Source organism: Gymnogyps californianus, chromosome 6 (genome assembly GCF_018139145.2).
Source record: "Gymnogyps californianus isolate 813 chromosome 6, ASM1813914v2, whole genome shotgun sequence".
Lineage (NCBI taxonomy): Eukaryota > Metazoa > Chordata > Aves > Accipitriformes > Cathartidae > Gymnogyps > Gymnogyps californianus.
Window position 1 is genome coordinate 14,656,097 of NC_059476.1, and position 16,837 is coordinate 14,672,933.

Consider the following 16,837-nt stretch of genomic DNA (forward strand, 5'->3'; position numbering starts at 1 on the left):
GAGGTCACATCCCTGAAGAGTGAGACCACTCTGCCCAGCAAGAGGACCTGAATAGCTGGCTTTAGCTGCAGCAGGGACTGCTGTTTATGTGGAGGAAAAATAACAGAGAAACTTCTGTTGTAACTGTAGTGGCAAGGGTGAACTCTGATAGCCTGGGTTATAAAGTGGCATTAGTATGGGGGAAGAGACAAAGCAGGGCCTTCTTCCAACACCCAACAAACACGTGGCTTAGCTCTTTATTACTGTCCTAGAAACATCCCTGGAAGTGTGTGAAGCAATGTGTATCTGGACAGTGCAGCTCTGCGCTCCTGAACTTTCCCTTGGCCATCTCCTCTCAGGGACGAGATCTAGCTGCCCAGGGATCTTCTGCAGTTCAGTTTAGTGCTTGGGGCTTTGCATGCAGTGGAAACTGGGCACGTAACTCCTTCAGCAGCAGTCACTTGAAACAGAGGAAAAATGAGTCCGCCTTTACTGCACAGAGCAGAAACCCAGCTAGGAAAACTGTCCTGTGACTTTCAAGCCGAGTTTCATTAGCAGTGTTTCATTCGTCAGGCCCCATCTTGTAGTAGAGTATTTCTGTGCGGAAGGTGTTGTATCCTGATGGCGCTAATTACAAACTAGCTGGAATTCCTTACCAGTGATAAAACAGTTAAAGCAGCCCTCCTAGGGGAGAGCAGGAGAGAGTATTTTTCTCTTGAGGGCAAAGGTTTTGACAGGTTTTACCCCACCAGAATTAGAAGGATCCAAATGCGACCTGTTGAGGGAAGTTGACTTCAGAGATGTAGCTTTGCTGAATTTTCTGCCATCAGATGCTCTGCCAATATTTTTTTTCCCCTTTCTGAGGTATTATTTCTTACTTCGTCTCAGTAAGGTTTTTTTTTTCCTTTAAAGTTTCCATGCTTCACCCAGCAACAAAATGCAGTTGAGCCACAAAACCAAGCAGATGGTTGGGTCTGCTTCATTCTCTCCAAAAGAGTGTTTGCCTCAAGCTGCTGCAACCTTTTCACAACTCCTTTGTTCTGCAGTGATCGGGAGCTCTGGATTCACTTAATTTCCCGCCCGTTCCTGTGCACTGACAACCCTCTATTTGTTCCTGGCCGTGCCTTGTTGCGACTGCCAGTAGAAAGTGCTAGGAAGGCTGGTTGGGGTGTGCTTTATTGCTTGCCTTCCCTGCCTTTGATCTAGCTACAGAAACTCATGCTGTTACATGCACTGTAGCTTGGGTTCAGGAGAGGGGTTTGGTAACGCTTTCAGTGTCTGCTGCTGCACAGCAAGGCTGGTAGTTCACATTTTCAATGCCAGTTGTAATTTTTTAAGCTAACAGAGGAAGAGATTGACGTTGAGCGTGATGGAAATGCTGCAGTAAATGACTCGTGGTGGGTGGAGGAAGATGCTGAGAAAGTGTCTGTTCTGCTCTGCTCATTGGCTTGCTCTCAGCAAGTCTGCTCACCTCTGCCCAGCTGGGAAGCTGATAGATGCTGGAAATGAATAGGGATGCTAAGGTTTTGGCTCAAATGCCATACTTGAAATCTAGCCTGTGCTTTTGAATTATGTGTCTTAGTTCTGGCCCTCCTTTACCACTGCCCCCCATGTATTTCTCTGGAGTGAGGTCTAGCAAAAGCATGTTTGTAAAACACTTCACAACCCATGAATGCAAGATGCTATATGGTCTTCTGTCAAATGCAAACCCCTTATACTCTTTTGTCACTTTTTTAATACTGTTTCAAGCTCATTGCTGTAGACCTATGCTGTTCAAGAGGTGCAAGGAGAGCAGCGTGATGGGCCAGCCCCTCTGAGCTGGGGAGGATCAGTCCCTCTCGGGACGCAGGGCTTGGGTTTCAGTAACACAATGCTTTGTGCAGCCGTGTGCGTGTTCAAAAGAGCCAACTGGCTGGAGCTCCCGCGGTGACGCTTGGTTAATTTGGCAGCCGGGTTGATTCTGTCAAGTTACAGTATGGGAGTTAAGTCCAGCTTCAAATCCTCTCTCTTACCCGCTTGAGGAACTTGGAGGGGGGTGGGAAGAAGGGGGGAAGCTCTCTGGGGACTTTGTGTCATTATTGGCATGGAAACACTTTGTGATTATCAGCAGCAGGGTAGTGGCAAGGGGCTGATTATCTATCATGTCGTCAGCATAAATAATCAGTGGGCCCCTGAGCAGGGCTCCGCCTTTTGTAATGGCTCCACGTAATCACTGCATAACAGTTTAAAAGCAAGCAGAACAGAAAAACAGCTGGACTAATTCTGACCCTAACTGATGTTGCCTTTTCTTCCTTCCCTAGAAGAGAAATATGTCACTATCCAGCCGTACGCCAGCCAGGGGAAGGATGAGATTGGGTTCGAAAAAGGGGTCACCGTGGAGGTCATCCAAAAGAACCTGGAAGGATGGTGGTACATAAGGTAAAGAAGCCATGCAGCCAGATTGCTGCAGAACCTGTGACAATGAGCTTTTCTGATCATTCACTTAATGTTAGCATTTAAATAATTCTGTAGCTGGGCAAAGAAGCCCAAATTGTTCATAGTGCCTCTTGAATAAATGTAAAGAAAAGGCTAAGACGATACAATGGTGATTAAAGTAACACTACAGTGTCTGCAAAAGCTGTGGACCATTCCAGTGGGGAAATTCCTGAACTTGTAGATTTTTTTTTTTCCTTCCTTCAAGTTAAAAGCCCATATCTGAGTTAAGATCTGTGAGACCTAACAAAGCTTTCTGTTGTGTGTAATTTTAATGTGTTTCCAGTATAAGAGTTATTCTGCAACACGTTTAAATCTATTTATAGCAATGCTGAAAGGCTGATTGTGATCTCTTGAGCTGTTTGGGGCAGGTAGTGCTATTTTCAGGGATATAAGAGATCAGTTTGCTGGCTATAGCCCTTTTCCAAACTTATTGATGGTTTCAACTAATTTGCCTGATTCCTGTTTGTCCACATTAGATATTCCTAATGTAGAGGGACTGGATTCCAAGGGCAGGCGAAGTTATCATTGTGTATCGAACTTTGTTATGTATTTGAAACAGCAGTCATAGAGGAGAGTTGTGACTTAAGAATCCCCTTTTTAAAGGCTTATGGGAGGAATGTAGGTTAGATATGTCTAAGATAGTGATATAAGATGTCAGGATGAGTACTTAATGAGAGCTTTCTCCATCTAAGTTCACACAGCACTTAGATTTTAGTGCTTTTTCATGATTCTGCCCCTTGTTTTGTATCTATATGTGAATCTGGCAGTGCTGTGACATCCTATTTCTCTTTAAACAAGGTGTGATACAACAGGTAGCTTAAAAACGGAGGTTTATCTCTCCAGTGGCACAAAACATCTCATCTAGTTATCTTTTTCCATTCAGCCTGTAATTATAGTGATTATTTCTTCCCCTTTCCCTCCCCAAGCCATAACTTGCTTTTGTTTGAATTCCGCTTGATGTATCAGCTATGAATGAGGACTATGAAAACGCTGACTGAAGGGATTTTGTTGTTTTTCTTGCTGTCTCTTACTTAGAAAACTGATTTCCCCCCCCCCCCCATGTAATGCTCCCATAGAGGGAATAGGCTAATAAAGATAGCAGTGGAGCCAGGAAGGCACTTTAGATAGGAGGAACTCAAAAATGCCTGGGTTTGGTCAGGTCACATTTTTTTTTTCTCATTTAATCATTCACAGAAGTGGAATCCAAAGTTGCAGATTGAGGAATCAAGAGCACACAGGTTTTCTGAGGGATATCTTTTAGTTTATTTTGGTATTCTCCTTCTGAAATGCAGCCCTATTACTACTGTAGGTTCCCCTTTGCCATATTAACAGTTCTACAATAAGCAGAATTTCTTTTTTTTTCTCCCCCCCCCCCCCCCCCCCCCCCCCCCCCCCCCTTTTCCTCACACACTCCTTTGGGCCAACCCAAAACACACATTTTTCTGGATAGCAGAAGTACATTCTGGTGACGGTAACACTTGCTGCAGTGGCTTAAGTGGCTCCTTCATGGTGATCTACTGGAAGGACAGTGGATGCCCCATCTACCCCATGGTAGCTGGAGAATGCAACATGCTGTTAGGTTTTTTGTAAGAGGCGTTTTGAGTTGAGCAACCCCTCTTCTTGTTGAAAGGTGGATTAGGTGCTCCCCATACGTGTGTGACGCGTGTGCTGGGTATAGCCATCATCCTCTCTGCTGCTCTGGAGCACTGTGCTGCAGTCTTGCTGGAGGATTAAACTGCTCTTAGAAACAGGTTGGTTTTTTTTTTTTTTTTCCATGGGCAACACTTTTGGAAATGTTGATGTGGTGATCCATCCCTGCAAGCTGGTCCTTTGCAGCCTGGGTAGCTGATCTCCAACTTCTTGTGCTGTTTAGTAGACTTAAACCCCTCTGAATAATGTTAGGTACCACTCAGAAAAGGATTACTCTTCTGCAGCAATACACGTTTCTGAGTACTGAGTGCCTTAAAAGGAGCAACTCCGTCTCCTGCAGTGAGTGTGAGGGGAGAGGGAGCAGGAGGAGACTGCAGTGGAATCCTGCTGCCTTGTTGTCTGCTGGGCTGGGTAACAGAGACCAAACACACACATAAGTGTGTAGAAATAAAAACAAATCCAGCGGCTTGCAAATGAAATCCACCTTAAAGACATTAGCTTGTTCCACCTTAAATATGTAATTTCCCCAAATTCCTGGCCATGTGCTGATCCTCATTTCCTGTCCTTCTTTTTCTTTTTTTCTTTTTTCTTTTCTTTTTTTTTTTTCCCCCTAGTTTGCTTCCCTCTGGAGTAATTCCAGTGCTCTGGAGCTGGAAAGCAGATGTGACTCTCAGTCAGACTCGCAGAGGCACTTCTGACTTTTTTTTAACATTCCTATGGTTTGAATCCATTTTTTCCTTCATGTAATATGAACAGGGAGGGTTTTGGAATCACTGAGGAACCAAATCACTGCACCTAATTCTGCGACCTTCCCAATTCGATGTTGTAGAAGCTAGAGGCAATGTTGGTGTCTTCCTTTATTTTGCCCTGTGTGCATTATAACTTAAAAAAAAAAAACCCATCATTGGGACTCTGGAGAAGTGAAAGGAAAGCTCTGACCTGGGATCCTTCTTATTGTTCTACTGAGTTCAGTGGATCTGTGTGCTTCCCGTTATCATCATAGCTGGCATTAGCATCCATTATTTAGATCTTGCTTTGTATCAGTTACTGTCACCTGGAGGTAATCTCATGGTGCCCAAGTGGATTGCAGGCCAAGTAAGTAGCAATATGCTAAGTAAAGCTGTTGCTATTTGCCTGCCTCTTCATTTTGTGGTTCGTTCTGAGCCTCAGACCGTGTGAATGAAGTGCAATTGGGTGGTGGTAGAGGCACTGAAATAAGGAATCTAGGATGGGGTTTGAAATGTCTCCAGTAGGATATGAATATAAATGAAGGAAGAATACTTGTGATTCAACTCTTAGACATGAAGATCGTTACTGGTTCAGGACTTCTCTGAAGCTGATTAGCAGTTGCCTTAGTTCTTTCAAGTATAAAATGGGGAGATCAAGTAGTCTTCCAAGGTGATGTTTGCAAAGGGCTTTGAGATTGCCAAGTTCAAGGACTAAGGTGAAAAATATAAGCCTATTTGACTTACGTAAGTAGCTTTTATTTGTGAAGTTGCACAAATAAATTGGCAGTTGCTGGCAGCTACTGCTCAGCATTAACTTGAGGTTGAATTTACTAACTCACAGGAACAAATAACCAGCAACAGCCTCTCTACTGAAAGCATGTTGCCCAGAGTTATTAACCGTCCAGCTATTGCTGCTACTATTCATTGGGAGAAACTACGTGAGATCAGAGGTGTCTGAAGCAGCGGTGTTATATGGGCTGATCCAAATACATACAGCTGGCAGGAGAACTAACGAGCCAGTACAGAACCTGGCTGTGGCTGCCTTTGTGATCTTAAACATGTTAAGTCTCCCACAAACTGAGGTGGATGTAAACTGTTTTTTCTTGCTGATTTTGCACAATCAAGTTCTGTTGAAAGTAACTTTTGGAACTGGATTGCTCTGTGCATTGGCCAATGTGGCTTTCTCACAGACGAAAACCTTTATATCTCCAGATCGTGTAAAGTTATAAATGTCCTTTAAAAAAACTTCCGTGATGCACAGGCAGCAGAAAGCATTGGTCAGTAGCTCTGCAAAAGGGCCATCTACTGCAAAAGGGGATGAAGCCAAAAGTCTTCAGGGCTGGAAAATGGCACTGAGAGATGCCTTGCCACAACAGGGGACATGGCACATATTGAGGCCTTTTTTTCTTTTCCTTTTTTTGGCTTGGTTTGAGGCCTATCAGAAAAGCCTCAAAGGGGACAGGATTGAATAGATCCAAATTGCATCTTGACATAGTATCCATGGCTGGGTGCTGTGTATCTGTTAGAAGTCAAATCAAGTCATTACCATCTTGCTACTTTTTGTTAGTCTCCATGCGGCAAACAAAGCTCAGAGCTGTTGGGATGCTTTCCTTTGACACCAGAATCTTTGGAAAAACTTGTCGCTAAATTCTGAGCAGGGGAGATCTCATATCTTTGCCTTCATGTGTGACAGAAGGCAGGTATGTAGGGAGAAGCACCATCTCTAGTATCCTGGCTGATCTAGATGGGAGGGGAGGAAAAGGCAAGATTTTGGACAGAAAGGTCCTTGTGGTCATTGCTAGAAGTACAGCAATTGTATCTGCTTTTGTACAGGAGGAGTAATGAAGAAGTCTAGGGAAGCAAACCTACACTGCATTTTCCTGTTCTCCCCATGTGCCAAGTCCCAGTGCCACTCTTGAGGGTCTGGATGTGGTGAATGAGCCCAGGGTGTGCCATGGTGCAGAAATCTCACCACAAACTTCAGAATCCAGGTGTTGGCATGACAGAGTCGCTCATCTGCCAGGGAACGATTTGCTGATATTCCCCCCGGCCCCAGCTCCTTCCTCTGCTGTCTAATGAGTCTCCATTTTCATTAAAGAGCCTTAGAGTCCTACTGTTTTAACCTTTGTATTTCCTGCAGATTTCCTAAGCACCAGGATTTTAATGGTGCCTGCTTTCCTACTTATGGTTCAAGTGCCTGCTTTGGGTATCTTGAGAGATTAAAGAGAGAAAGGTTTCAGTGACTCACTCTGTAGCAAGTTAGGGTTTCATTAGGGAAAGCAGAGTTCATCCACGTGGTCCTCCCTGGAGTCTGATTGTAATCTGAAATCCCTGTTGAGGTGTTAGGAATGGCAGGAGTTAGAAAAACCATCTTCCCAAAAGCCCAGTTGTGGAAGAATTACTTCAGTTTGAAGTGTAGCATGAGCAACTCAGGCTGGTGCTCCGGGAACACATACTGGATTCAGGTGTCTGTTCAGATTTCCCAGTTTATTTCTTCAAATAGCCCCTAGGTTGTTCAGGAAAATGAGTCTCCATCAAAGCCATTTTTCCTTAGTCAAATTGTTTCTCAACCTTGCAGTGCTAGAGGAAGCTGCAGTAGTTTGAGTCGCATATTCTCCATCAGGTGGATCATACAGGACTGGGAGTTATGGGAGGAGGGGCAGTGTTTGTTATAATTGCAAGGGGGCAGGCTTGCACAAGGGCCTTATAAACTGCAGACGTAGGGGCTCTGTACTGGGCTCTGTACACCCTTATTTTAGCCCTCTTCCATTCTGAGTTGCCACTAGGAAGTATTAAAACTATTAAAATATTTTACTCAGTAGTTAGTATTTTCCCATACAGCAAAAAAACAGAGTTTACCTAGTACTGTCTAAGCATGGCATAAAACAAACTGGTGATGCCCTTTGCCTTGTGAGTAACTATTTCTTATCCAGAGAGACTCCTTCCTTAGGACAAGAAGTGGCTTTTAACAGCAGTCCGCAGTTCACTGCTAGCTCAGCTGACTTTGAGATGTCTGATCAATAGGTAATAAATGAATAAAGACCACAAAAGCTTGTCTGAGAACCACAAATTTTGTTTTATGTTACCACCCATCACTTTTGCCTTAGCTATTATACCTGAAATGCGTGAGATGTTTCTCATCTCAAATGTTGTTTGATGTGATGATGTTTCCTTTTGCATCTACAGGTATCTAGGCAAAGAGGGCTGGGCCCCAGCTTCGTATCTGAAGAAGGCTAAAGATGATCTTCCATCTAGGAAAAAGAACTTAACTGGGCCAGTGGAAATCATAGGAAACATCATGGAGATCAGTAACCTGTTGAACAAGAAATCATCCACTGACAAGGAAACTCAAGCAGAAAACGAGACTGCAGAAACCCATATTACCAAGAAGGAAATCAGTTTGCCCATCCTGTGCAATGACTCTAATGGCAATGCCATGATGACCCCAGACAAGCAAGCTTCCAAACTGGCCCAAGGATCCCCAGCCATAGCAAGGATAGCACCACAAAGAGCTCAAATAAGTAAGGCAGCAAAGTAGTCTGGGTTTCCACTGGCTTGCAATGAATTCTTGTTTTCTACCTTTCAGGGCTGGCATGGCCTGTCAGCTAAGGTCCCCTGTGTCCTGGCCTTATAGCTGAGTCCACACGGGCAGATCTTTGCATTGTCTGTAGATCTGCAGGGACTCAGGACATGGTCCTTCATTAGTAGTGATAAAATTTAACTTCACATTATACAAGGGCTGGCTGGTTCTTCTTTATCTTAGCCAGTATGTATTTACTTTTTTTTTTTCCCCAGAGGAGATTTTTTTCCTTTTGAACACTTTAAAATGTGCCCCCCATCCCCAGTAATGCAGATGATGTGATGGTGTGTTAAAGTCAAGGAGACCACCTATGTTTTCTCTTGCATTTGTTCTGCTGTTTTCCTGGGAGCAAATTGCTATAATGTTTTTACTACTTCATCTGCAAAATGCAGATGCTAACACTCGTCTGTGCAGGGAATGGCAAGATGCTATGATAGAGGACAGTGTGAGTGTTATTAATTTAGTGGATTATTTTTACTGCTGGGGGGAAAACTAGGTATTAGGCCAATTCTTTGCTGGCCAATCTCCAATGGAGCTGGTCAGTTCCAGCAGAAAATACAATCCACTACTTTCTGGCAGTGATTTCCTCTTAAATTTGCTGGCTTAGCTGAGATGAATAGCTAAGCTACCCTGGTATTTCTAATATACCCTCATAGTTTCCTATCTTGTTTCATAGAGATGCCTTAAATATTGCAGATACTGACTTCTAATATTCTCAAACTGTGTAACAGCAGAGAGCTGCTGAAAAACGTGTTTAGCAGTACTTACAAAGTTAAATAAACTCTCCCTTTTCCCTTTCCTGCCTAGGTTCTCCAAATCTAAGAACAAGGCCACCCCCACGAAGAGAATCCAGTCTGGTTTGTATTGGTTTATGGTATATGTTAGCAATGGGGTAGGTGTGCAGGTGTTTTATGAGACTTTCCACAGCTGTACAAGGTGTGGGGGGTATCTGAGAGATCCTTTATTTGCAAGCCTGTTCATTTTATTGTTTTAAGTATTGAGCAGATCTCTGGACATCCTAATGTTAATTGGGGATTTCTGTTTTTCAAACTGTTGCCCCAACTAAGCAGGTATTGAACTGAAGGGAGAACATCCTAAAGCTCCTATGTTCTGTGCATGAGCATTAAAGCCTGTTTGGCTGACTTAGAAGGTTTAAAGTTCCTCTGGGTGTCTTTAGCCCAGACTGGATCTCTTGACCTTCTCTTGTCTTTAACAACTGGGAACGTCTCCTCTCCTTCCATTGCTACCATCTTTGAGATGGCTAAGCTTCACTCTTGTGTATGTTTAAAGTGACTTGGGATCTTATGGAAGGATGTGTGCTACAGGAATGAGACCTCCTATGATTGTTTATCCTCAAAGCTAGAATTCTGGAAGTTTGGACCAATTTGAGATTAGGACTGTCATCTTCAGATAAGAACTACTCAGTAGTCTATTTGCACAAAAGTCGTGCTAGTAACTTATTTATAACTAGGCAATACATAGTGTTTAATCTTTGCTGTACCCTGTATGAGCAGTACGTGACTTGTAATTTTTCTGTGTTGTCTGAGATGCCTCTTAACAAACTAGATTAATAGCATATTAGCTTTTTCTTCCTATTTCTCTTTGCATTATTTTCAATTAGACTTTGTTTTGGCAAGACTACTACACTTCATCCCATGCTAAAAATAACAATGATAATATATGTGAAACCCTGAACATGTCTGCTGTTTCCAATTATCTTCATTTAATCCAAACCATCCTATTATCTGAAGGCATTTTATTATGCTGCACTTCTGCTGTATTTCAGCATTTATAGTGCAGAAACATCCAATTATAACATTGTTAGACACAGTTCCCGATACATTCTCTGTGAAATGCCACATGCTGCGTATGATGAAACATGGATTGTTAGTTATGAGGATATCTTAGAAATGGAGGAGCATGTGAATAAAGCACAGTATGCAATTTGCACTTCTCCCATTAATGGCTTAGGATCACTTTGTGTCTTTGGCTGTCCTCTGTCTGTCTGTGGCAGGTCTGACCTGTGTTCAAGAGATCCTGACATACTGCAGTTCTTGTGTTAGAACCATAAGCAGTGAAGTGCAGAAGCTGTGAAGCTTCACCATCATCTAGTCGTTCTGTAGATGAGCAATGTGCTAATCTGAAAAGCTTTCAATATTGAAATTCTTTTATGAGATAAAATGACTTTTATCTCATCTATCACCTTAAAAATAATTGTAACGAAGTCTAAAATGTGACAGCTTAACGTAAAGGTACTTAGCTTTTAGAGGAGTCTGGTATGCTGCCAGAATGGCTGTAAAATAGCAGTATCCTGCTTCTTGTGGAACCTCTATGCACTTTAAATGCAGGTTGTGTTGGGATTGAGTAGAGGTTCTGGGTCTCTGTTATGGGAAGGAACTGGAATCTTTTGATCCTATAGTAGGAGTCCTTCGTTTCTCCTATCACTTTAGCTGCGCAAGGCTCTTCATAGGAGTCTATGATATTATCCTTGTTTTTTGCTACAACAGATGCCCATTAGTTCGTATCAGTGATTATTTCAGATTGCTCTTAATCTGTTGCTGGATTTTTTAAACAATAATTCATTAGGATTACATTTTAAGGTCGTATATTTGATGATAGGCAGAATGTATTATGGGCCTGTTGCAATGCAATTTTCTGCAGTTGTGGCAAGCCATCCAGAACTAAGTCTTTCCGGATAAAATCTCAGAGTAAATGGACTGTTGTTACTGTGACTGGAATGGCAGCTCACACTTTATGGCCCATCAGTAAAATGTTTTACTGTTCAGGTAAAGATTATCACAGTTTTAATAGCTGGTGAGGCGGCATGAACAGTGTGTATTTTGAAAGGCTTCTCTCCTGTGGCCCATCTCAATACATCAGCTTCCACTCTGGAGAACTGGGAAGTTATCATTAGGAAGTAGCACAGGAAGAAGGAAGAGTTTTAGTGAATAAAGGCAAATATTTTTTCATACTGCTGTTCAGCCCACTGTTTCTTTGGTTTAATTGAACAAAAGTTCTTATTTGCCGTAGGGTTTTCAGTTGCCCAAACCACCAGAGCCACCCTCCGTGGAAGTGGAATACTACACCATTGCAGAGTTCCAGTCGTGTATCTCTGATGGTATAAGCTTTCGTGGAGGACAAAAAGCAGAGGTGAGCCTTAACAGTGCAGCTGGAAAAATTGTAATCTTTGGCTATTGCAGGGGACTGGATTGAAAGGGGAGGAGTGGAAAGCAATTGGTTGAGATTTTTGCCTAAGTACCATATTCCTTGTCATCTCCTAGGTTATAGAAAAAAATTCTGGCGGCTGGTGGTACGTGCAGATTGGAGAGAAGGAAGGATGGGCTCCAGCATCTTACATTGACAAGAGGAAGAAGCCGAATTTAAACAGAAGAACCAGTACTTTAACCCGCCCGAAAGTCCCTCCCCCAGCACCTCCCAGTAAACCAAAAGACTCTGAAGAAGGAACAACTCCTGGAACAGTTTCTTCAGGAGATACTCAGGACTCTCCCCACAAGCTGAAATACGAAGAACCTGAGTATGATGTGCCTGCCTTTGGCTTTGACTCGGAGTGTGAAGTGAGTGAAAGTCATCGTGAAGAGGGCACTCCTGAAAAACGGCTGTTTCAGCCGCTCAAGCCCTCTCCTGTGTCATCACTTCAGAAAGCAAAGTTCAAAGTAGGAGAGTCTTCAGAAGATGTTGCTCACGAAGAAGAGACCATCTATGAGAACGAGGGATTCAGGCGTTATGTGGAAGATGCTTTGTCCAATAAGGAATCTAGTGGAGACTCCGATTCTCAGAAAAGCTCCTCTCTCTCCTTGATCCGAAGGAATTCTCCATGTTCCAGCTCTCCTAAGTCATCACTTGTGAAGCTCAAGATGGACAAAAACATCCAGCCCGATCTTGGAAAATGTCACTATTCCAGGAGCGAGGAGACAAAACCAAGGTCAGCTTCAGATGTTGGCTTACGTAGCATGCCAAGAACAGGCATGAAGAAAGAGCCTGGGCAGAGTCCTTCCATTAGAGCAAAGCCAATTGTTAGGCCCAAACCCTTCCTGAATAAGGCAGACTCTCAGAGCCAAGAAAAGATGGATATCAGCACTTTAAGGCGTCAGCTGAGGCCAACTGGGCAACTCAGAGGTGGACTTAAAGGTTCAAGAAGTGAAGAGTCCGAGAGCCCCCCACACACAGCTTCTGAGAACCAAGACGATCCTGTTAGGAGGAGCTCAGCTGATCTCATCACAGCTCCTTCCCGTGGCATTTTCTGCTCTAGCCATCCAGCCAAAACTGAGCAAGAAAATTACTCCAGATGTTTCTATGTGACCATTGACTCATACCAAAAAGTACAGGATTCTGAAATTTGCTTCCCAGCAGGAGTAGAAGTGGAAGTGCTGGAAAAGCAAGCCAGTGGATGGTGGTACCTGAAATACGGAGACATGGAAGGCTGGGCTCCTTCCCATTATTTGGCTCTCCCTGATAACCAACGAGAAACCACATCAGCAGAGACTGATGCCTCACTTGCCAGGAACAGGAAAAATGAAAACAAGTCAAACAGTTTAGAGAAGATAGAGAAGAGGGTTCAGGCTCTGAACACCATCAACCAGAGCAAACGCGCAACACCACCCATCCCAAGCAAACCTCCTGGTGGTTTTTCAAAACCATCAGGGCCAGTCAAAATGAGGAATGGTGTGAGGCAACTTGCTGTCCGGCCGCAGTCAGTGTTTGTGTCTCCACCACCAAAGGATAACAACCTGTCATGCTCCTTGCGCAGAAATGAGTCTTTAACAACTACAGATCATCTTAGGACCGTCCGTCGGAATTCCTCCTTCAGCAACGCCTGGTCACAGCCTGGTGATGCGAAGGGAAAGCAGCCTGAGCGGTCGGGTACAGAGGGCTCGGAGACCACCTCCAACCTCCCTACCCAGAGGAATGGGATTCCTGTATCCACAGTCAGGCCAAAGCCCATTGAGAAATCCCAGTTCATCCACAACAATCTCAAGGACATCTATGTTTCCATTGCAGACTATGAAGGGGATGAGGAGACTGCAGGGTTTCAGGAAGGTGTCTGCATGGAGGTCCTCGAAAGGAACCCGAATGGCTGGTGGTACTGCCAGATCATGAATGGTGTGAAGCCATTCAAAGGCTGGGTGCCCTCAAATTACTTGGAGAAAAAGAACTAATATTGCAATATCTTTAACCTCCCTAATTTATACTGTTCCTGCTGTGTACATGTGGAAAAAACAATTGCTACACAAAAAGACGTTTCCCTGTGCTCCAGTTTGTACAAAGGGACAAAGGAGTCTATGCTGGGGACAAATCTGCCGTGTTCTGGAGAGGTTTGTGGGGTTAACGTGTCATAAGCAACTATGAGGAAGATGCAGCATAGTCAAATGCCTTTTTGTGAAGTTGTTAATAATCTTGTATGTGTAACAGGGTATGACATCCCATCTTTCCCGTTATTGATAAGAAACCAAATGTGTGCCTTTTGTGAGAGAGAAATACACATGCATCTACTTGGGGAGTTTTGTGCCAAACTCTGTTTTACAATCTTGGCTTCCTTTCTCCTCATTCTTGTCCATACGTGGAATACCCAAGAGTTTGGGTGCGTTTCCAGAACTTACAGCAAGAAGCAAATGGAAGTTTCTGAAACACAGAGGGACTCTAATCCTTTGGAGATGTTCACTTTTTTTTTTTTTTTTTTTACTGTTCTCAACAGTTGGTTGGTCCAGACTTGGAGCCTTTTCATCATGGAGAGATTTGGTCTCTGACTTCAGCTGTGTTTTCTTGTTACTGCTAACTCACCGGAAAAGGCAATCAAGGTGGTGTTGGTTGGGGGCTTTTTGTTTCCTTTCGTTCTGTCTTGTTCGTTGAGTTGGGATTTCAGGTGTTCTAGGGCAGTGATGCCTACTGGTGCTTGTAAAAACAAACCTACAAACTCCATGCTTAAGCACGTCGATTACTTTGTAGGCTCCATATTTAGTTCTGTGCCTGACTCCTGCCAGGTGATCCTGGTTGATTCTCTTCCCAGAGTTGGGTTTCTCAAAACTTGTCATAATATCAAAATGTACGAAAGTCCCTTAAGACACTGAAGACAAAGCTGTCAAATGTGTTACTTCTGTTTTTGCCATCTAGTCTGAATCCAGGCGTGCTGACTGCTGGCAGGGCCCACCAAGGTATTAGTTAGAAATAGCCGTAACCTTCTGCAACATCAGTGTTTACAATGAGGGGGGGAAAAAAAGCCATCAAACTCAGTCTGCACATCCTTAATTTGTATATTTTTGGGGAATTGTTTTTCTGTGTTTTGTTTTTGTCTTTTCTGTGCATTCTGGGTTTACTTTATTTTCTTATCGTGTTTTACCAGAAGAGACTTAAAACTAAAGTAGGAGCCAAATACCTGTTTCTGTTCCCACTTGAATCCAAAAAGTACGTTTGTACTGAAAAGTGTGCCTGGGCTTCTCAGGCTCAGAGATTTAATATCAAAGTGATTAGGTCTACAACGCATCTAACCAGGAAGCTGCCTTTTCTAGTTCCATTTCTGTTTGCCTTTCTTAATTCATGCTTTGAAACATGGCACACGGTGGGGGTAGTGTGATGGGAAATGGAAGAGGCATCCATTGGAAAAGGCTAGGAATACAGAGTTATTCCTGAGGTAGCCAACTCTTGTACTGTAAACATCATTGGCTAAATCTCTACTGTGCTTGAGGAAGTCATGCTTTTGGGTTTTGTTTTTTTTTTTTTTTTTAAATGGCCTTGTTAATCACTCAAGATCAATACCTAGTTCCTTTAAATAATAGGCAGCATTGTAAATCTGTTTTAAGGGGGAGGGGGCAGACCATTTCACTACTGGTTTACACAAAATGATACAAGCCCTTTTTTCCGCCAGAGTTTCATACCAATTAGGCTTGGAAGGTAAAGATTAGAAAGACTTTAAAATAGCTGGGATCAAGGGGCTGAGTAAAATAGCACAACAATATCGTGTGTTACTGGGGATGTTTCTCTGCCAAAAAAAAATTTCACAATTTATACGTTGTTCTTGTCTTTTTTTTTTTGGGTGGTTTGCGGTTTTTATTGATTTCCATGGTAACATTGAGAGAGTTGCCTACAGCTAACCTGACTGATATCCTTTTGGTAGCTGAAACAACATCCAGGTGCCATAACTGGCTATGAACAGTGCTGTGGTTCGAGCAGCTCTCTGCATCCAAGTGGGGAGGGAGGCTGTTTCGTTGGGATCCCTTTGAATTGTGGTGGCAGGAGGAGGTGTATCTGCACAACAGCTCGTATCAGTGTGCAGGGTCCTCTATGTACCTTAACGTCTTACCATATAATATATATGTATGTATCCAGTTAGCTACATCTTACTGGATGTGTGTCTGAGGCATTGTGGCCCTGTCTCTCATACTTCTCCCCATTTTTAGTTGTACTAATATGGTAGCAGCCATAAAAGACTGCTGGAGCTGTTGTGAGATTATAATAGAAGTATTATATTCTTCTGCTGGACAGTATTAAATAGAGCAATACATAGAGTTATCTGCTAGATTGCAGTACTAATAGTAGTGACTTAGTGACTCGTATTAATGTTGTTATGATTTATTTTAACAATAATGATGCGGAAGTGGTTCATTATTTTGAATTAATGCACTTTAACAATAAAACAAACCAAAATGGAAGCCAATGCAGAGAACTAAGTGCATTATTTAAAGGTGCAGTATATAATTATCATTTTCTTGAAGCACATATTTATTAAGAATTAACTTATTATTTAAAATATTCTAAAGTTTTCTTTAAAGACACTCCCACTAGGTCATCTCTTTGGGGGCATGTAAAAGCACAGGTCCCAGATCTTCTGCATTGAGCCACTGAATTCTCTGAGTATGGTGTGATGTGACATGAGCCCCTACCCAGGGAGAGAAGAGCAGCACACAGACAGGAGAGTCCGGACTACTACAAATATTCGCACTTGCATCCAGCAAAGCCGAGCCCAGAGCACCTCTGAACTGCCGGAGTCCTTGCAGGGTTTAGGGGGGCAAAGCCATTTTTGCCAGACGGTTGTGGTGCCTGGCTGCTGCATGCCTTGCACGAGGCTGGTCCCCGGTGGATGCAGGCTCGCCGCGAGGCTCGGGTTAGTGTGAGGGCTTCAGGATCTACCTGTGAAACACAGGCCAGCTCTGTAACAGACATCAGTCTGTCCCACAGCTCCCTTTCCACCTTGCTGGCTCGCAAAAGCCAGAGCTGGAGAAGCAGGGAGGTGGTTTGCCGAGCTCCAAGCGGTACAGGGCATGACACAGAGTGAGGGTGCCTGCAGTACTGCCAGGGTTTTCTCAAGCAGCAACCCACTGTCCCATGGCTCAATTGCTCCTTTATCCCATCTCAAAGGCTTCATGGCCCTCTTAGGAGAGGCCAGAGCCTGTAGATGGGCTGCAAAGCCACG

The 16,837-nt window shown here is 43.4% G+C and overlaps 1 protein-coding gene across 3 annotated transcripts in view; it reads left to right on the forward strand.

Annotated features, from left to right (window-relative positions):
* Positions 1-14,083, forward strand: part of SH3PXD2A (SH3 and PX domains 2A) — a 262,150-nt gene extending 248,067 nt beyond the window's left edge. For all 3 annotated transcript variants that reach the window (XM_050898788.1, XM_050898789.1, XM_050898791.1), the window contains 5 exons: positions 2,280-2,397; positions 8,019-8,353; positions 9,220-9,269; positions 11,443-11,562; positions 11,694-14,083. In XM_050898788.1, the coding sequence (XP_050754745.1) occupies positions 2,280-2,397; positions 8,019-8,353; positions 9,220-9,269; positions 11,443-11,562; positions 11,694-13,589 (2,519 nt within the window). In that variant the 3' untranslated portion in view covers positions 13,590-14,083. The remainder of the gene's footprint in view (positions 1-2,279; positions 2,398-8,018; positions 8,354-9,219; positions 9,270-11,442; positions 11,563-11,693) is intronic.
* The last annotated feature ends 2,754 nt before the right edge of the window (positions 14,084-16,837 follow it).